Source organism: Podarcis melisellensis (assembly GCF_964234715.1).
Source record: "Podarcis melisellensis genome assembly, chromosome: 14".
Lineage (NCBI taxonomy): Eukaryota > Metazoa > Chordata > Lepidosauria > Squamata > Lacertidae > Podarcis > Podarcis melisellensis.
In genome coordinates, this window is record NC_138546.1 from 24864157 (window position 1) to 24885954 (window position 21798).

A 21798-nucleotide genomic window follows, 5' to 3' on the forward strand; every position below is an offset into this window, starting at 1 on the left:
GCTGTGTGCAGAGTCCAGCCTTCTCTTTCCAAGCACATCTCCACCTATCCCTTCTAACATTGCTCTATCTGCCTTTGTGTTTTAGGGTCCAGAGATTCACAGTATAAATTATCCTTAACTTAGTATTCAGATTTTGGTCTTAGCTATGCCAAAAATGGAGAGCTTCTAAAATACATCCGGAAGATCGGCTCATTTGATGAGACATGTACTAGGTTTTATACTGCTGAAATTGTGTCTGCATTAGAGTACTTGCACGGAAAGGGAATCATTCACAGGTAATGTAATGAATTCAAATCCATCTATTCTTGGTTCTTGTTGCTGTTGTCATAGTTACCGTTTGTTGCCCTCCTGATAGATTTCTCCTGGTGGCTCAAAACTCAAAAGTTTCCAAAGCAAGCAAGCAGTGTCTTAGGTACCTTTGTTGAGACTTCCTGGCTATCCTGCATTCCTCACCTGTGGTGACACCAGCCTAGTTAATTTGGCACAAGGCATTGGCTGCCTTGGAGTACAAAGTATCCAGCAATGGATGGGGATTTTGGACAGTTTAAATCTTTCTTTCCCTCCCTCTGTCACCTTTTGCCTTGGTTTTTTTTGTAGAGGAGAGGTACGTCCCATTCTGCCAGGTCGCTAGCAGAGTAAATGTAGCGCCTCTTCCGTACTGTTTGCCTGCCTGCAGTAGAAGGCAGAAGAGAAGAACTCAGCATGATCTAACATTCAGATTTGCTCCATGTCCCCCTGCTGCCTAGTCCCCTCCTAATCATTTGGGAAGCAGCTCCCAATGCCAGGCAGAGGAGCAGGTAGGAATCTACTTCAGACCTACCAGAACAGGCAGAGACAGTAAGGGCCAAAGGACAGCCTTAGTTTCCTAGATAGCTGCTGTTACTTTAGAAGCCTGGGGGAGAATCAGCTTTCCATGGTTAGGGCATTACATGGACAACTCGGGATTTCCCCAGGGGACACAAATAGTTGGTGAGGGCATGACTCTGTGCATGCATGGCTCATTCCCAGCTGTGCCTTTTGCAGGGACCTGAAGCCAGAGAACATTTTGCTCAGTGGAGACATGCACATTCAGATTACAGACTTCGGGACAGCAAAAGTATTGTCTGCAGACAGCAAGCGAGGTGGGTGCAATTTCTCCACCTGTCAACGACTAAAGCAACCTTCTGCAGTTTCAAATTCCTTAAAACTGACCACAGTATCCGATGCTACATCTCAGTGGGGTTTATGACAGTTCTTTACTGAGTAAAGGTAAAATGGCTATACCGCAGGAGATGACATCAGAGAGGAAACCTGCGGGGTCACTAAAATGGGGCAGCTGAAATCAGGTGATAGTGGGGTGCCCATGGGGTGAAATGCTGCTTAGTAATGCTTAGTGTTGAGGGGGCGGGGAGTGTTTGAAAAACAATAGTCATTATGTAATATTGGATGCCTACAAGTATAGTTAAATAAAAGCTGATGAAATTTGAATTGCACAACAAAAATGAAAGCATTGTTTCCAAATGAACACATCCAAGCCTTCATGAGGACCTTGTAAGAACATTTTTAATGATTAAATGCTTACTTGCATCTTGGTTTCTTCAGCACGGGCGAACTCCTTTGTTGGGACAGCACAGTATGTGTCTCCAGAGCTGTTAACAGAGAAGTCTGCCTGCAAAAGGTGAGTTACATACGTTGCCTTTGTAGAGGGGTTTTATGACTGAGAGAGAGATCTTCAAGGCAAATGGGTGAGGCCTATTTACATTAGGGTATACCCTATTCTTGTGCCTCAGTGCCTCCTGCATAATCAACACTGAAAATTTTTAAACAGCATGACAATGGCTCTTAGGATTGCTTTTGTCTATTTTTCTGTAACATGAATAGTTCATTAGCACTTGGAGTTAACATAACATACCAGCAAAACATGAAACAAGATGTTCTAAGCATTATCATCATGTTTTCTTGCTGCAATCTCTTGCCGCTTTACTTGGTTTGTACATTAAACAAGACAGAGAACTAGAAAGCTCTGTGTGGGCCATTTATTTTATTTTAATTTTTTAAAGCACCCATTCAGCTTGGGATCTTCTTCAAAGGGCTGTATTGGGACCTAGGCCTGGGCGATATATCAATATATTGCTCAAGACTGGTCCTTCCTCCAGCAGGCACTGCTAACAGAGGGACTCGGGAGCAGTGGTGGTTTCACCAGCGATATACCGCTGAGTGAAGCTGACATCGTGGTCTACTCCTCATACCAGTCCCAGGCAATATATCACCCAGGCCTAGGTCCCAATTCAGCCCTCATACAACGGAGAAGGAAAAACAAGCTCTATTGACGAGGCGCCGATACAGCTGTTTCCTCCCTATGCATCTTTCAACTGCTCGGCTGAGGAGTTCCTTTCCTTAGTTGAGCAGTTAAAAGAGCCCCCAGCCCAGCGCAAACAAGTTGCATTGTCCTAACCCACGAGTCTGGGTGAAACTGCCTCAGCACTCGAGGTGAGAGCTGGGGCAGTTTCACCCAGTGTTTTGCGGGGAGAGGACAATGCATCTTGTTTTTTCAGCATTGCAGTAGGTCACCAAACTGCGATGTTTGGCTTGCGATACACTGCGTTGTTGAAAAGCTGATATCGCTCAGTCCTATTGGGACCTTGCTGAAGGCTCTCTTCTGCTGCTTCCATCCTTCCTGTGGGAGCCTAACCCAAGATGAGAAAATACATAGATCTGGTTCAGGAAGTGCACAATGGCAGCTTCTGCAGCAGATCCTTGGGAAACGCCCAGGGATAAACACCTTTTCTTCAAGGTGCCTTTACCAGGCATGCCAAATAAATTAGAGTCTGAAACTCCAGGGGAATTTGCAGTTCTGCCTGAAAGGGAATATGTTGTATGCTTTTGTTGTGGGTGCCTGAACTAGGAGATGGTGAAATTGGATATGCCCACAGTGCTAACTCTTCTGCTTTGCCTTCTCATCTTTTTGCCTGTCTTGATGATGCAGTTCGGATCTGTGGGCTCTTGGCTGCATCGTATACCAGCTTGTAGCAGGATTACCACCATTCAGAGCCGGGTAAGACTTTGGAGCACACCAGTGCCAGACTTCCAACCAAGTTAGTGTTTGCCCGTGTACCCATAGGGTGGTATAGTTTCAACCTTGAAGTAGACTTATAGGAAATGTTTGCATAGATGTAACTATACTTTTCCCCATCCTTTTTGCAGAAATGAATATCTCATATTCCAGAAGATAATCAAATTGGAGTATGAATTCCCAGAGAAGTTCTTTCCGAAGGCAAAAGATCTTGTAGAAAAGCTTTTGGTAAATGAATTGTATTGTCAAAAGTTTCAAATGCATGCTAGAAGCCTCCAGTCAGATAACTTGCACAAAATGTGGTACTCATTGCTGCTGTTCTATCCCAGCCGGTGTTTTGGCCCTCTAGGCTTCAGAGTCCCGCCCCCCAACTGTTGCCCCTTTGACTTGTTCCCTGTCCCTCCTGCTTTTCCACAAAGCATCTTCAGAGCCTTGTTTCTTAATCCCCACTGCCTTCCCATGGGGTTTTCTGCCCTCTCTCTTCCCAGCCTCACCCCGACCCACAGATATACCTTGTGTTGAGGTATTAATTTCCAGCTAAGGCCCCCCTACTTTCCCTCTCTTCATGGAACTAGACTGTTAGCTTTGTTCCCAAACTAGCTGGAACTTTTCAGTCAGTTGTTGTTCAAGATTTTAGCACCACAAGAACGATATGATACAGATGTCAGCCTCAAGGCCAGTAACCATCATTCCTTTTCTTCCTGCCTGTCTCCTTCCATCTCTTTTCTCTTTTAATTGGCCACTTGCCTCCCACTTGCTTTAGGAAGTGGAGCAAAACAAGTTGACTTCATGACCAGTTCCTTGAGAGGATCTCTATCCCGTTGCTTTATGCCAGTTAAACCTATGCAAGCCTTTGTTTCACGGGTTATTGCAAAAGCCCCTTGTGAATCACCATGAAGGGGTGCTTGGAGAAGAAATCTCAATTTCCTTCTTGGAGTCTCACTTCTGCAAGGTACATCAAAGGTCCCATATTAACAGATTGTCCACAGAGGTGGACTGACTGAGTCACCAACATCTGAAATGACAGGGAGTGGAGCCAAAGACGCCCCCTGAGTCTTTCCAGGGAAAATGTAACTGTGTCTTCACTTAACCAGGTCCAAGATGCTACCAAGAGGTTAGGCTGTGAAGAAATGGGAGGATATGAGCCCTTGAAGGCCCACCCCTTTTTCGACTCCATCACCTGGGAGAATCTGCATCTTCAGACACCACCCAAGCTCACTGCATATTTGCCCGCAATGTCAGAAGATGATGAGGATTGCTATGGAAATGTAAGTGCAGGCTTTGATACTGATGCCAGGGGAGATCAAAGGCTGCTGAAGGGCAGTTTGTCCTCGTGAGTGCCTCACATCCTTCTCCATCCATCTCAGCATTCTCAGTAGGAGTTCCCATCTTGATCTACCATGCTCCATAGAGGTCTTTTCAATACCATTGCATCCTTCAAGGGAGAAATAGGCCTGTAGTTCTTGTTCTGGTCTAATCCTTGGCTCCTCTGACACCCTCACTTTCACTTGTCCAGTTCACATGACCAGAGGGTGAGAGCAGATACTGAGCTGAAAGCAGAGCTCCTTCCCAGCTTCCTCCCTCTCGCAGAATTTCTGTATGCAAGTGGAGGGTTAAAGCGTGATACATGGATGTACTGTGAGGAGATAATGAAATAGAACAAAGCAAGTAAAAGGAAATGTTCTAGTTTCCAGCTGGTTAAAAATATGGGATCACTGGTGAAATTTGTGAAAGAGATAGAGGCTTTAAAATTTGAAGACAGGGATTTTTCTGATACATATATTTAATCAATCAAGGCAGGACTATTGATCATTCAGAAATTAGGAGAAAATTGAATCCAACAAACCTCCCCCCCCCCCTTTGGCTTGAGTGTCTTAACGTAAAATGGGTAATAAATTATGTAGATAGTGAATCAAGAAATGAGGCTGTGACCTGAGCCCCCTCATCTGCCATATTGGGGGTGGGTAGCATGGATGGATAGGGCAGAAATCTTCTGCTGTTCAGAGTGGCCTCAGCAGCACTCCTCCAGCACCACTGAATTTCTCATGCTGCCTGCCAAATGGGGTGTTCTGGAGAGGGAGGACTGAACTGGCTCCACTGCTGTCAGCAGTCCCAGGGTGGACTATAGGGTGGAACAAGGGTTTGCTTGCCCCCACATCTGTCCTGGTTGATATGTGCAATTGATGGAGCAGTGGCTATGCTGCCCATTACACTCTACTGTGCCTTACCCAGATTGGGTGTGGATTGCTCTGAGGAAATTAACTGATTTGGAGAAATTTGGTAAAACAACCCTTTATTACGATGCAGCGTGATATCCAATGTCTCAGTGTCATACTTAATTGTAGACCCATTGAAATCACTCTACTGGAGCCTCTTGATTTAAATTTGCCTCTTATGACTTGCAAATCACCCATAAAATTTAGTTAAATAGCTGCAGAATATAGGTAAAATCATTCCGGTGAAAATCTTGGGAAGCCTACTGATTTTCTTAAGTATAACTGGAAAGGAAAATAGAAAAAGTCCAGTACAAGCATGTGCTGGAAGTGTCAACAGGAGAAGGGAGGTGGTTATTATTAATGCTATTATTAAAAAGTGGAAGCAGATCAAGCATTTTACAGTCTATAGATTATGAAACCTCTCTAGGTCCTGTCCTCACTAAATTGTGTTGAAGCCTCAGTGAGACAGAGCATAAGGAATTAGTCCCATTTGTGAATTGAAGCAAGAATGTTTTTAAGCAAAGAAATGGAGAATATCACTAACAGCAGAACAAGTGGCCAGAAAATGAGTGGGATTTTGCCTTGATGGCAAAAGTGATGTACTGAGTAAAATAAAAGATGGCCACACAGCTACCATATTTTTCCGTGTATAAGACGCCCCCATGTATAAGACGATTTTTAGCCTAAATTAATAAATAAATAATTGCAACATTCTGTGTATAAGCCGCCCCCCCAATCTTTTTAAACTTACTTTTTTGGGGGGGAATATAGTCATACACAGAAAAATACAGTATTTTAAGATACTGTATGTTGGAAGCTGTTTGTTTTCTTGCAGATGAAATGTGTTGCTTTCCTAAAGTATGGGCTTACAGTGTTTATACAGCGTAATTACATGATAGTACTAGTAGCATTTAAAGAGAGCATTCAGAATAATAAATAAATAATATAACATTGGTTGTATCCATTGTTAGTCACATTCATTGGCACATCTAATTTAGGCCCATTAATGTTACTGGATTTACTCTTGAAGACAACTTGGATATTATGTTGGCAGATATATTGGTCAGAAGAAAAGGGTAATATGCCACATACTTTGCCCCCATTTATTCTGAAAACTATCTTTCTCATTTTGATAGTATGACAATCTCCTGAGTCAGTTTGGCTGCCTGCAAGTGTCTGGCTCCGCCTCTTCTCAGTCCTTGTCTTCCCCGGAGACGTCCACCCCACAAACCTCAGGCAGCAGCAACAACATAGAGCAATACATTCACAACCTCGACAGCAATTCCTTTGAGCTGGACCTCCAGTTCTCTGAAAAGGAGAAAAGGTTACTCTTGGCAAAGCAGGCTGGTGGAAATCCCTGGTAAGCACTGCGGGGTGTGGGGTTTTTTCCCCATAGAGTGGCTTATGCAAATGTGTGTGCACGCATGTGCTTACACTTGCTTTCTCTCCCTCCCTCCCCCTCTCTTGAGTAACGTCCTGCTCCACAAATAAAGTTCAGCTTCATCAGTCTTGCACCTCACTTGCGTGTTCCTAACAATGGAGGGTGGCAGAACCTGGGGCTTTAGAAAAGGGGGAACCAGGACCATTTGAATTGGCCAGAGCTTAGAAATGCAGCCAATTTCTGCCATGGGATCTGACCCAGAGCTGACAGTCCCATAAAAGTGCTGCTAGCTACATCTGGCTGCTGGCTACTTTTCCTCCTCTCACTGACACTCTGTATCTAAAAGCCTGTAAGTGGGTGGCATGGCAATGAATGATGGATTGATGGAAATAACACAAGGTGATGTTTTCTTCTCAGGCACCAGTTTGTAGAAAATAATCTAATACTGAAAATGGGTCCAGTTGACAAACGGAAGGTAAGTCACCTTATCCTGTGCCTCGGATTCATTCTTTAAATGATTGTACTTGTGAGTCTAAAGTACTTGGGGATGTGAAATAAAAAAAACCTGCAGAGTAGTGGAGGGGAAAGAAACATATTAAGAGAAACCAAAAGCAGATTATCCAAATGTTGTAGTTTGTGGTGGGGAGTGTAACCCTGTTTGTTCTCCTTGACCTCCACATTTCATAATTTTATTTGTATGCTCTTCCATGTGTACCAGGTGGTTGGTAATTAGGTAACTAAAAAAAATAATAAACTAGTGGGGAGGGAGGGAGGCCTTCTAGTGTTTTGCAGAGCCTGCCATATATTTGACTATCTCCCCATTGGGCAGAAGTTGTGGGTGTTTCTAGAGTACAGTGAGCTCCAGGAACAAGCAGGGGCGTAGCATGGGGGGTGCAGGGGGGGCCGGGCGCACCGGGCGCAACATCTGGGGGTTAGGGTTAGGGGGCGCAAATCCACGGGTTAGGGGGCACAAATTACTTGCCTTGCCCCGGGTGCTGACAACCCACGCTACGCCACTGGGAACAAGTTGGTTCCCACACCTGGAAACGGCAAAAGAGGCAGAGAGAGTGTTGGGTGGGGTCTTCAGGGAGGTCCCACTCCCATGATGACAGTTCCCCTGCTGTCATAGGGAATGAGGGTCTCAGGGAAAGAGAGCGTTGCCTAGAAGAGAGTTTGAGCTCTGAAGACATTTCATCATTTGTCCAAAATTTGGTTTGGAGACTGTTGCATGAAAGGCAAAAAAAGTTAATAGGTACTTCCCCTTCCTCGTCCTGTGAGCTGATTGTGCTGCATATGGTAATGGCAGAGAGGCAGAGGAAACTAGCTGCTCAGAAGATGTTGTGATGATCCCTTTGTGCTCTATAACAAGAGTGTTGAGTCCTAAGCAGTATCCTGTGATGGTGCTAGAATCCTTCCTTTCTTGACCCTTTCTTTGAAGCTGCTGACCTGCAGCGCTGGCTTAGCTCTAAGTGTTGCGTCCTCCTCTGCAGGGGCTCTTTGCTCGCAGGCGTCAGCTGCTGCTCACTGAAGGGCCACACTTGTACTATGTGGACCCTGTCAACAAAATTCTGAAAGGAGAAATCCCTTGGTCGCTGGAACTCCGGCCGGAAGCCAAGAACTTCAAGACCTTCTTTGTTCACACAGTAAGTGACCCCTTCCTGCTGACAAGTTCTGACTTCACCGGTTCTGTTCAGTGGGCTCTTGCAGGTGTGGTATTAGCAGGGCCCATTCAGCTGCCAGTGCTTCCTGGGAGGTGTTGAGGAAGGTGCTGGAGGTGTTAATTGGCTGTGGGATCCTTCCCCTTTTTTGAAAAATGGATCTAGAACTTCCTGAAGTAGCAGCTCCCTAGTGACACAGCTCCACACACTGATGACTCTTGTACCTTCTCAGGCCAGAGTTGGCTCACACAGCCACCCTTGCCTTTTAATAGCTCCTGCCCGTTGTTTGGTTTTTACTGTGGGAGACTTCTGATGTACAAAGTGCTGTGTGCAACCTTCATCCCCAGGGGAGGGAGGGGAGGCCCAAGCCCATGCACTGCCTGCTGGCCTTGTTCAGCTTAGTTAGGTTCTTGCTGCAGGAATTAGTAGGGACTAAACCTTTGTTTACTTGTAGCCTAACAGGACATACTACCTGATGGACCCAAGTGGGAACGCTCATAAATGGTGCAAAAAGATACACGAGGTTTGGCGACACATATACCACCAGAACACTGCGAAATGAGACTGCCCCCCCCAGTGCCCTGCCTCCCTCCTTGCTGCTAGAGCGCCACATGCTCCCAGCCTGAGGACTCCTCCCAGCCCAGCCTACATCCATCTCCAGGGCCAAAACTAGTTCCTTCTCTAAGGAAAAGCCCAACCAATGGAATTCAGGGTCGCTTTGCTTGCTTTTGTGCTTCTGTTGAGGCTTCCAAACACACACACACACTTGCACAGCTCTCTTTGCTGCCGTGAGAGACTCCCTTGGCTTCTGCTGCAGACTGCTGACTTCAGTGTAGATGAGTTAAGCCAAGCCACGCGCACAGCCCAGATCATGTGGGGCGGGATTATTACTGTGACTTTCCGATTTTATCATGCAACTGTGTTTCGTCAGGGAGCTTTGAAACATCTCCGTGTGAGAGGCCACCATTGTTTCTGCTGCCACTTCCTCCCTTCTAGTTGGTCTCTAGTTGGTATCCAGCACTTGTAACCGCTGCTGCAAGCGGATGGACGCCCTTGCCGAATCCTTCAGGTTGTGTCCAGTTGCAGGATTCTCCATGGATGGTACTTCTAATTGCATGTTTTGCAGATAGATACACTCCGGCACAGGTGGTAAGAGAGGGAAAATTTGAATGTGGCACTTAATCCTGGAAATCAAATTTCATACAATTTTAAACATGGAATTTTAATTTGATGCATTTACATGTTGAACTAAGGAGCATTAAAGTTACCAGCATGCTTTTAACTAATACTAACTGAGAGGTTGCCTAGTTAGTACCAAGCTGTATTGATGTAGTAAATAGACTCTTCACCTTTTCCAAAGAGGGGGAGGGGGAGCAAGCTGGTTCTTTCCAGGGTGGAGCACTGCAGGGGGCTGGCCTGTTGTGCCTGGGGAGAGAAGTGCGGTTGTACAACTGATGACTTGATTTGTTGTCTCTTTGTATAATGAGGTGTACAAATATATTCCTGTCTTGTTCAATGGCAAAGCGTCAGACCTTTTAGCAACTTTGAAAATATTTTACATGATTTAAATATATTTAAGCCCCTCCACTAATCAGACTAATTGTTGTGTTTATGTAAAAATGTTGATACAAAGGAGGGGAAGTGTATGGTACTTGAGTCATATCTATCAAATGTTTCATATCGTTCTTTTGTCCTTTTCCTATTAAACTGTTATGGTCAAACATTTCTTGTAACATAGCAAAGATATTGCTTTCTCACTGCAAGCATTCTTTCTCTATGGTGTGCTCTGATATCTGGGTATCTGAAGCTTTTTTGCAGGGAGGGGAACAGGTTCTTGTCCAGACACCAGTTCTCTTCCTCACCCCCCAAAAGTACTGGTACCACTTCTGTTCACTTTTCACTTGTACCGTAAGAGAGAATTATTTCACTAGTGCTGAGCAAGAGGTGTCAGATTTAGGTTCCATTTTGAAGGTGAGGGTTTCTCTTGCCCTTAAAGTCAGGAGTAGACTTGGAAGTGGAGAGTGTCTGGTTGTTGCTGGAAATAAGAGAATCTGCTCTTTTCAAAGTTCCACCAGCACAAGGTGAATAGCACTTCTGGAACAGATGAGGCTGGTCTACTGTTATCTCTAGTTCTGTCTACAAGTTGGACCATTTTTCCTGTAAAGCTTTGACACACCCATGTGTTTGTTCATACATGCATACTGTCTGCAGAAGCCATCACATGGAACATGGATGTATTCTTTTCCTGCAGCCAGGCAATGCAACCATGACTCTTAACAAGCCACCAGAAGTAGTGGAGCCAAGTAGAAGTGCTTTTGGCAGTGAGAATCCCCTTCCAACAGCTGTCAGTCATGCTGGTTGTTTTTCTTCCTTCCCCCACCCCTTGGTAAAACTGAATCCCATTGGGTGAAAGCAAGTGGCAACTTAACATCACCCACAACTGTATTAGATTGTCTCAGGAGAGGTGCTGGGAAGCTCCTCTCTGGAAAATGATGACACACACAGATTTGACTTCTCCCATGGATGATGATTGTTCTGCACAATTCATCTAATGATTCAAGGAGTCTTTCTAGTAAGAAATGTCCAGCGATACTATTATGTTGGCAGAACTGCTCTGCGACTGCACCAGAGGACACATTTTTCTGCTTGGCTTGCCTAAATTTGCTGGCTGCATCCTGCTATTTACTTGGATTAAGAGGAAGCATCTCTGCCCCATTAAAAATGGTGCCCCATTTCTTCCGGTAAAGCAGTCTCTCTCAGCCTTGAGTAGAGCCAGTGGGAGGATGATAAGAAAAATAGCACTAAAGGGGAAGAGTCAGTTTGGACCAAGGGGGAACAGACAGGAGGAGCAGAGAAGGGGAAAGAGATCCAGTCATCTCACTTTCACAGCAGGTCTGAAGCTTCGAAAGGCAAGAGAGCGGAAATGCTGGTTCAGGTGGCTGAGAGGACACCTTTAGAATAGGTGATAATATAATTCAAGTCCGGAGTAGGGTTGAGGTATCTAGTTAACGGCACTCTCCATACTCTTGCTCTCAACTAAAGCATCTCTCTTCAGCCACTTTCAGGACAAGTGCAATAGTCTTAAAAGCCGTGTTTGTCACAGTTCACACTGCTGCAAATATTAGACCTTGGGAGGCGGGTAGCATTTTGCTGCTGCATTTGACTGGATTACTAAACTGCTTTGAGGGGTGGTTGTGGTTGTTGTTTTTACAATCAAGTGTATATAAATAAACCACACATAAGGCTGAGTGTTTTGGAAAAGTTCTGTTTGAATTACCACGCAGACAACACCATCAGGTATTTGGTCCAGGAAGACAAGCTGGGCTGGGTCTGCTAACTCGTAAAAAAGTGACACAAAACTTTTGTGTCCCAAACCCAGCTTCTGACACTGCTTCTCACTTGCCTCAGATTCACACATCTTCTGCATTGTGAAAGACCTAGAATTGTATGGAAGCTTCCCATCAATTAAGGAGCAAACTAATGTGTGAAAAGCTTGTTTCAGTTTATGCAAACTTGTTTCTGAAATCCATGAAGCTCAAAGTGAAAGTTCCAAATGAGAAGCTCTGGATTTTTCAGGCATTAATTCTGGTTATAGAAATAAACATGAGACCTAGGTTAGTATCTTCAGTGATGAATTATTTCATGGGGTAGTGATATAAATTAGCTTGGGATAGCTAATTCTTGTCTACAATTATTATAAGCAATTGCAACCTTTTGGTATGCATGGTACTTAGAAGCAAATCCCACTGAGTCTATGGGACCTACTCCCAGGTAAGTGTACATAGGAGTGCACATACTTTTAAGTGGTGATCAAGCTGAACTCTCCAATAGTAAAAGTTGTAAAAATATCCAGTTTTATTGCTACTTCATAGTTACATTATAGGGGTATTTATTTCTGAGCTTTTTCCTCTTAAAAATTGAGTTCCTTCTGTTGCTGCATGATGATGCTTATGTCTGCATACTGTTTCTAATCCCAGATAATAAAACCCTCCTGTTTATTATGGTGATTGTTTCAAGTTTCAGCTTTTTTATTTCCTCATTTCTTTCTAAGTGGAAAACCTAAGTGTTGTATAACTTAAGATACGGCAGCTTGCAGTTTCATCTCTTAACACACAGCATTTGTATTGCATGTTTGAATAAAACATATCTGCGCTTCATTCACGTTCCCAAAATAGCAAAGCAAATTTAGGTTTGGATAAGTAAACATCGCATATTCCATGGTTCAAAACTTCTGAATTCCCCTATCTGCATTACATATTGCCAGTATGGAAACTGCTGAAGAAAAACGTTGATCCATCGTTAAAGCAAAATACTCGTGGATCCTCCATGTCGTCCTGTATCAATCTGCCAATGGATTGGGACGCGCTCTCTCCCTCCATGTCCCACGGTCCACATTGGCTTGCATCATTCACTTATTTTTCAGGAGCTGGGGAAGGAAGGAAGGCAGTCTCCAGTTCCCAGCCTCTTTTTTGTGTGGGGGCCATGTATTAGCACAGAAGTGGCTGCTGGGTCCTGAGTGGGAAAAGAACACACAGGCCCCATTATGCTGCATTAGAGTAAGGCTTGCAGTGTCAAACATTACTCCCCCCCCCCCCAAAGGTATTTTAAAAGCTGCTTTTTAGGTTTAAGGCTAACCTTTCAAAGAAATGAGGGCTGTAATGGCCAACATCAGATCAGTGTATTCATGAGAATGCAGCTAGTGCTATATCCCCCACATAGAGGACATTTCCACCCACCCCGGCAGCAAAACACCTGCCATGTGTTCTTCTGCTAACCATGAAGCCCCGAGCCAGTCCAGGCAATGTGATCCAGATCCATTTCATTTGGGGTTTAGGCCCAACTAGGCACAAAAACTGCTTTAGTGGCCCTGTATGATGATCTCTGTCAGAAGAGAGAGGAAATGTGCCTCTTCTCCTTGACCTGTCAGTGGCTTTCAATGCTATCAGCCATGGTATCCTTCTGGAGTGGCTGTCCAAGTTAGTGGTGGTTGGCACCACTCTTCATGATCATGTGATCAAGGGTGATGCTTGGAGAGTGCTATTCTGCTCTGTGGAGCCTTCAGTGCAGGGTTCCTCAGGGTTTTATCCCCCATGCTACATGAAGCAGCTGAGGGATTATCTGGAGTTTTGGAGTATGCTATCAGCAATATGTGGATGACACACAGCTCTACTCCTTCACATCTGCAGGTGAGGCAGTGGATGTGCTGGATCGGTGTCATGCCTTGGTAATGGCCTGGATGAGAGCCAACAAACTGAAGCTTAATCCTGATAAGACTGAGGCACTGTTAGTGGGCAGTTCCCTAGACCAGATGGATGGGAGGTTGCCTGCTCTTGAAGGAGTTTAACTCCCTGTAAAGGAGCTGATGCACAGCTTGAGGGTACTTCTAGATCCATTGCTTGTCACTTGAGGCTCAAGTGGTCTTGGTTGCACAGAGTGCCTTAGAATTATAGAATTGTAGAGTTGGAAGGGTCCCTGAGGGTAATCTAGTCCAAGCCCCTGCAATGCTGGAATATGTAGGTATGAGGATCAAACCCAGGACCTTGACATTATTAGCACCATGCTCTAACCATCAGTTTAGACTGGTGGCCCAGCTGCACCCCTGTCTGGACAGGAATAGCCTAACTTCAGTTAATTATGCTCTTGTAACCTCTAGGTTAGATTACTGCAATGTGTTATACGCAGGGCTGCCTCTGAAGATGGTTCGAAAATGTCAGAGGGCACAGAATTCAGGAGTCAATATGCTTGGAGTTGTTCACCAGGACAATATGCTTTGATCATATAACACTGATCCTTTCCCAGCTTCCAGTAAGTTTCTAGGCCCAATTCAAAGTGCTGGTTTTGAGCTATAAAGCCTTAAAAACTACTCAGGACCTCAAGGATGTAAACTACTGATATGACCTGAGGCCCTTGGTGCGCCTTTTCTGCGGAGGCTCCCTCTTTATGTTTTGTGCCTTCATTACTGTTAAGTTGTGGGTGAACATATTAGACGACCCAGTGATTCTTCAAGCAGCTCTTGTTTATTCACAGGCCAGAACAGAACTGAACTAAAGGGTTCAGCCAGCCGGCTTATATAGAGCTCCACTACAACGCAATAGTAACTACTTTCTGTAACTATCCAATCACTGAACGTCACTTTCAATCCCTTATTTGCACATGTGGACCTGGGTGAAAACTTATCTACAGTACAGTATCCCCCCTGCTGGCCCAGGGTGAAAACATCAGTACATAACAATTACAGATTACTAGGTGCCAGGCAAAAACATTCCTCTTCTCCCAGGCCTTTGGCTGATTGATCCAAGGTCTTTAAAATTCTGTTGGGGGGTGGGTTATTGTTTTTTGTTTACTGCTATGTTATGTGCTTTTGTGCTATAAACTGCCCTGTAAGCCTAAAATGAAGGGCGGTACAGAAATTCAATTTAACTAAATAAATGTGGGCAGACATAGAGCTCCTGCTCCCCCCTCCTCCATCGGCGCGGAAGAAGAAGAGACCAGGCGAGGCGGAGGTGAGATAGTAAAAGCGGCCGGCAAGCAAAGAGTTAATCAGCGCCTCCGCCCCTCTTCCCGCTGGCGTACCCAGCAAGCAGAAGAAGCCCGCAGAAGGGGAGGGGCCTCTCTCCTCCCTCACTTCCGGACGGCAGGGGGCGGAGCCACATCGCCGCCGCCGCACATGCGCTCTCGGAGAGCCTGCTGGGACAGCTGCCCGGAGGGGACGCCTTTCGAAGGCGGACCTTCCGGCGCGCAGCCAGGATGGCGGCGGAGGGCTCCTGCGAGCTGCCGGTGGTGCCGGCGGCAGGGCTTGGCCTGTCCGGGGCTCCCTCCGCCTCCTGCCGGCGCTGCAGCAGCAGCTCCAGTTCGTCGTCGTCGTCCTTCTCCTCGCCTTCGTCGTCGTCCTCGTCGTCGTCGTGCGGGGGCTGCCTCGCTCCCCCGGCCCCTCCCGTCGCGGGCGGCGTGCCCGGGAAATGGGTCCGGCTGAACGTGGGCGGCACCTGCTTCCTCACCACCCGGCAGACGCTCTGCAGGGACCCCAAAAGCTTCCTTTTCCGCCTCTGCCAGGCCGACCCGGACCTCGACTCCGACAAGGTGAGGGGGTGCCGCCGCCGCATTCTGCAGGTGCTCCGGGGACAGGCCGGGCGAAAACCCCATAGCTTGGCCGCCCCACCGCGGGCACTAGGCTGAAGGGCCCCCGTTTTGCTGCCCCGGTTCCTCCCGGAGTGCCGGGCTCTGCGTGAGAAAGAGCCGCTCAGACCACCTGTGTCAGCGGCGCCGTCGTTACCGTGAAAGAGGCGCCCACCGTCAGGTTCCCGCTCTTTTCTGGTCGGTTACCCGGGAGGTTGGCCGCCTTTTCTCCCGCATCTAGGCAGGCAACTTTTAAGTGTTGAGCATGTATAATTAGTATGCATTGAGCACAGTAGGACTTGCTTCCGAGGAAACATGCATAGGGTTGCACTTCGAGTTCACGAGGGATCCACACTGTCTTGAGCAGAGGGTGTGGAGCGACGGGGTTGAAGGGAGATCTCAGTGCCAGCTCAAAGCATCTTGCTGCCTGAAGTGGGGCACCAGCCGTAGCCCCCTTTCTATAAAAGGGACCCTTCCTATGCCTGTGCAAAACCCACCTGGGCCTCAGTGGGCATGCTGCTGGTCGCTAGGCATACGGCGAGAGAGAGACTTCAGTACTGAAGCGCTGGGCCCCACCAAAGCCCGCAAGTCTTAAAAATGTGTGAAGTTTTCAGTTTATCAGAACTCTCTAGCAAGCAAGATATTACCACACAGCAAGGTTTTATGAGGGGAAATCAAACCCAAATATAGTTGCTGTGGCTATGTGGCCAACTGGTTTGTCTTGGTTCCAGCTTGGAGATAAAAGACCAAACGGGTTCATCCTAGGGGCTGCATGAACCAGGTGACCCACCTGGGAGTATGTCCTCATGATTTGAGAAAATAAAGCCTGACTTGTAACCCTAACGTTTCTAACACCCTAGACAAAAGATAGATTTCTTAGGCAGAACAGAACTAACAAGACATGGTAGTATTATTTCACTTTTAAATCTAGGAGGGCCGTCAAAGGTTGTCTGATCCAACTTACTGTTGATGTAGAACATCAACTTTGGGAAAGAGACTGTATTTCTTGAGAGTCACTCTAAAAGGCTTGTTCAAAACAGCTTTGTCTCTGGGCTTCTTTTAGTAGATTGAAGGTTCTCTTGTTTTACCCAGGGGGATCTATGATTCTCCAAATGCTGGTGGACTGTGACTTCCATCATCCATGGCTGGCAGAAGGAGCTAATGGGGGTTGGAGTCCAACATCTGCAGAGCACCAGATTAGCAAAGGCTGCTCTAGACTCTGCATATCTGGGCTCTGGGCATCTCCAGGCCTTGACTTCTCTTCACCAGACAGGTTCCTCTTCTCTGGGGCCAGGATGCCAACTTGAATCAAATATTTGCGGGGGGGGGGGGCAGGTAAGCTCCAGTCCACATAACTGATCATATGATGCAGTATAACACACCATTTGAATGGCAATGCCCATCAACTTTAGCCAAATATATTTTATTGGGGAGGTCGAAGGAGACCTTCGCCCCTAGGAGTTGGCTCCTTTTCTCTGGAGTAAAGTTATTCTCTCTTCTGGTTGGACTCATAGATGAAGGCAACATGCAGAAAGTCTGCTCCCAACAGACTAACTCAGGAATAGCTAACTTGGTGCCCTCCTTATGTTGGACCGTGACATGCTTCAGCGCCAGCCAGCATGACAAATGGTCAGGGAAGGTGGGAGTTGTAGTTCAGCAACAACTGGAAGGCACCATGTTGGTTGCTCCTGGACTTGAATAAGGAATCTTCAAAGGGGTAGTGAAACTGTTGGACTTTAAGCTTTAATGCAAATGTGACGCCTCTTTTTGCATTTCATTTCCATATGATCTCACTGTTTGTATTTCTTTCTCTGTACCTATGTAGCAATGACATGCAATGTATCTGATGAGGTAGATGCTAGTCCATAAAAGCTTACAGTCTTCATAGTGCCCCTGGCTGTTCAGTTAATTGTTAAGTGTGCCTTGGCAGTGGTCAGATTGCACTCCAGTCCTGAAAGACTCAGTTGGCATATAGCTTAAGCTTGCTTTTAATGACTCAAGTGAGCTGCCTCTCCTTGCCCTTTAGTTCCTGATAACGCCCCTTGTGTATTGCCTCAGAGTGCAAGTCTGAACTTGCCTAGATCATGTTGTTTATTGATGCTGGTTCTTACTTAACTTTTTAAATATTCATTAAAAAATAGAGTAGCTACTTTCATAAACAGTGGGCATACACTAAGAAAATCAGACTGTTGAAACAGCTGTCTCCCAGTATGTCTTGTCATATTTGCTCATGAGACAATTGTAGGAGGGGGAGAGAGTCCACCTTTCAGGTTGCTCCTACTGGCATAAGTACTGCCAAGCAAAAAACAATTTCTCATGTCAGTATGATCCTAGTATGTCAGTTTCTCAGATAAGCTATTTCCACAGTTTCCCCCCCACTGTAGTCTTTTCCATTGCTTGGCTAATTCTAGCCACACTACCACAAGCATAATAGTAATCAGATCCTTATGGAGCAAATATTTATTAGGTCAGTTGAGTAAGCTCAGCAGTGCAAGATTACAGTCTACTCAGATTTGTTTTCTGATAAGAATAGAGCTGTGCTCTTGATTGTGCTCTTTAATCATGGGGTCAGCAAAATTCAGTGCTGCTGGACTCCACATTGTACACCTCTGTGCCAAACTCTGCTTTCTAACTTTAGAACTGTGGCAAGCCAGTAATGAAGTGGGGGAAGGAGCGGGATAGATTCTCATGGATCCATGGTTTTTACATGAAGGTGCCTCAAATCCACTATCAAACCAGTGCTTATATCTTTGTCCATGGACTGCTCCATAAAAATCACAGTTCATCATGGTGCCAAAAATTAGACCCAGGGTAAAACTCATTCAGATCCAAGAAAAGCCATTTCCAGGTTTCATGTTTTTGCTAGTGGTGCAAAGACTCACCAGAATTGTGAGTTTTGCAATACAGTTGTTGCATACTTAGAGAGATAATTTGCATCCTCAAAACCCATCCATCCACAAGTAGGCTGCATATTTATTGTAAGATACCAATCAATGCAACAGGACCTGGATCCTTCAGTGTGGATTTTCACGGCATGGACTGAAAGCACCAAAAAATTTATTGGCCTTAAGTTTGCAACAAGAATGGAAAATACCTTGTAGCATCGTGCTACGAATATTGTATATTATGTCCTGTAAGTACCAGAACAGACACTGAATTGGTAATCCATGAATGTCCAGAGTGGGACTGGAGTTTACATTTAATCATTACATGGATCCATCAGGATCTGGCCATCAGAAATGGCTAATTTTTGTGATGAGTAACCAGAGGTGTGAACTATAATGATAAGACAAAGGTGGTCAAAGGTGGTCAAGGGTTCTATTTGAAAAAAAAAGAATGATGTATGAAGATCAGTGCTTCATTCCCAGTTTTTTTGCACCACAAGCATCACGTAGTATTAGTTTTACAATTTTATAATGTTCATTGTCTTTTGATAGTGAATTTGGGGCATTTTCATGTAAAAATGTGGTCTGATGTTTCTCTGTATTCCAATGGGCATTTATAAAAATACTTATATATCACTATTTCATAGAAAAAAATCAAAGCAGTTTACAATAATGCATAAAACTATACAAACAAAACCCTAAAAATTTAAAATACGACATCAGTTAATTGTCATGGTATTAGATGTGGATTGTGATTATGCAGTGGATTTTGAGTTTCTCTATTTAAAAAATGCTGAGCTTCTTTTCCTGAGAACTACCATTCTGGCCCCTGTAGAATTGAAAGATAGTGACTCTTATGTTTTCAATGCAATCAGTGGGGATAGATGCAGGTTGTGAGTAGCTGGTATATTTTTGGGAGCTGCTTTATAAGAATCAAGAAGATCCATGCCTAGAATCTAGGTTTTTGCAGTATGGTAATGTCACAAAACACTGGATCCGTGATCTTTGTAGTTCATTCTGCCACCATATTTATTTATTGTTGGATTCCTCCTTTCAGAGTAAAAACTCCCAATGTGGTTTCCGTAGAAGCAGTAGCATACAATACTTAAAAAGAGCCCATCTGGTCCAGCACCCTGGACTCACCAGGTGCTTGAATGAATAGGCCACAAACAATACCTGAATACAGCAGCAGCAGCAGCTCTCTCCCTTTTGGGTTTCCCTCCAACTGAGCTTCAGAGACATAGCACCTCTGACAGTGGAGGTGGAGCATAGCCATTGTGGCTAGTAGCCATTGGTAGCTGGATCTTCCATGAATTTGTCCAATCCTTTTTAAAAGCTGTTCAAGTTGGTGGTCATCACTACTTCTTGCAGGAGTAAATTCTGTAGTTTAACTGTGTGCTGTGTGAAGAAGTCCTTCCTTTTTTCTTTTTAAAAAATCTTAGTGGAAATTCAGTTCTTGTGATTTCCTTTATTTTAGTTTTGGTTTTGCATTTTCACTTTTATTCATTATTATTGTCACAACATCCATATTTCTATATCAAGGAAAAATGAATGAAAAGTCCTTCGTTTTGTCTGTCCTAAATCTTCAAAAGTTCAGCCTGTTGTGTGGCCCTGAGTCTTGAGGGAGGGAGAGGTTTCTGTACACCGTGCATAATTTTATACACCTCTGCCATGTCCCCCCCCCCCAACTCATTTTTCCCCTCTAAATATTATAAATTGCAAATGTTAAAGCCAATGCCATAAAAACAAATAATATCAGGGCAAATTTAATAATTGGAACCCCCCCTATGAGAAAGCACGATAACAAAATTGCCGTTCAGGAAAATGCTGTGAGCCTTGATTGGATGGTGAATTTTTGTGTTCAGCTCATAAAAATAATGTGAATTCAGAGGGCTCTGGCAACCTTCTGCAAAATCGTATTTCTGTACAGGTGTGTAACAAAATACCTTTTAAGCCCCTTTGATGTTTTATTAAACAGCCCCTCTTCTTGACAGGAGGAGGAGATTTTTGCTGATATCCTGTTCGGTTCCTTTTGCCTTCCAAAAATCTTCTCCAGATGGTTGAGGGACCCACCAGAACCTTTGGGTAGGGGAGATTGCTGGGGTCTGCAGGGAGAATTGGAGAAAGGCATCTTCCTGCAATGGATACCTCAACTCAGTTAGAGCACATTTTATGAACTGTAGGGACCATTCAATACATTTCTAAGCCTGGATCTAACCCGGATATTTGAGGGCTTTATTGCTTTGGTTGCAATTTTAGGTTTATTATTTAGTATAAAGACCATAACTACTGGTTGAATGAAATGGATTGTTCTCATTTGGATAAATGTTACTAAGCTTTTCTTACCCCACATTAATATAAATTGTCATTTGAGCCAAATTATTAATTTTCACAATCCCTTGTGGTAATTGATTAGAGATTAGAAACTAGCTGAGTAGTAGCTCTGTTTCACAATTAAGACCTCCAAACTGAAGCTCTGATTATTCATTAATGCAGAGCACTGAATCCTTGGTGGAAGCTTCTGATTTATGACATGGATGAGGGCATGTCATGGTTGGAATGTCAGGATCTCTGTGGGGTCTCACATTAATTTAATCTGGTATTTTAATTTAGTTGGCTGATCTGGGAATAGGGTGGCTTAAGTGTGATAAGACAATTTCTATATAAATAAGTAACATACATATTTTAATTAGGACGAAACAGGTGCCTACTTAATAGACAGAGATCCAACCTACTTTGGACCGGTGTTGAATTATCTCCGACATGGGAAACTGGTTATCAATAAAGACCTCGCAGAGGAAGGTATGTTTTGCTGTTTAGGAAAACTGCTTTAATGTTTGATCACAGCTGTGAAAAATCACTTTGGGTGTACAGTAATTGGTTTCACTTACGCAAAGCATGGCAGCCTGTTTGGGCTGGGCTAGTTTGTAGCATTGCTCTACAACTTGCAGTGGCCTTCAGATCTTGAGACCTGAATGATCCTTTAGAAACCAGGATCCGGCACCTGAAGTGCTGTGAGGTCACTGTTTTGGGGAGGTTGTTGGCTGGTGCATGACCTACCTGGAACACTCCTCTCTCCTGGGCTTTCTCTTTCTGCTTTGGTCTTGGAGCAGAGGCCTTGCCTCATCCTGACCAGGGCAACGCTTCAGAGGGACAGTCTGTCGCTTGGCCATGCAGTGCCTCTCAGGGCCTGTTGGTGACACAGACTTTCTCACAAGCAGCTGGAGTTTTATGAGGCCCTCTTTTGACTTTGTGTTCCCCTCCAATCAGGTGTGCTTGAAGAAGCTGAATTCTACAACATCACATCCTTAATCAAACTTGTAAAGGACAAAATAAGGGAACGAGACAGCAAAATCTCACAGGTAGGACCTGCTAGTTTTTTTAAAAAATTATTTGTTTTTGAGGTATCCTTGGCTTGACTTCATTTCAGAATGTGTGGCTGTGTTTGGTGCCCAAACTGAGGGAATTATGAGAAGTGGCTTCTGGTGGT

General features: G+C 44.8%; 1 protein-coding gene across 3 annotated transcripts in view; it reads left to right on the top strand.

The window, feature by feature from the left end:
* The window catches only part of PDPK1 (3-phosphoinositide dependent protein kinase 1), a 41731-nt gene that overhangs the window by 6628 nt on the left and 13305 nt on the right, over positions 1–21798 (top strand). The window contains exons 5-15 of one of the 3 annotated variants that reach the window (XM_081888256.1): positions 131–275; positions 1024–1121; positions 1582–1657; positions 2966–3034; positions 3184–3280; positions 4147–4320; positions 6405–6628; positions 7067–7124; positions 8140–8292; positions 21002–21110; positions 21579–21670. In XM_081888256.1, coding sequence (XP_081744382.1) covers positions 131–275; positions 1024–1121; positions 1582–1657; positions 2966–3034; positions 3184–3280; positions 4147–4320; positions 6405–6628; positions 7067–7124; positions 8140–8292; positions 21002–21110; positions 21579–21670 — 1295 coding nt within the window. Of the gene's footprint in view, positions 1–130; positions 276–1023; positions 1122–1581; positions 1658–2965; positions 3035–3183; positions 3281–4146; positions 4321–6404; positions 6629–7066; positions 7125–8139; positions 8293–8761; positions 10031–15023; positions 15388–21001; positions 21111–21578; positions 21671–21798 lie in introns of those variants that run through there. The other 2 variants (XM_081888254.1, XM_081888255.1) reach the window with 2 other exon arrangements.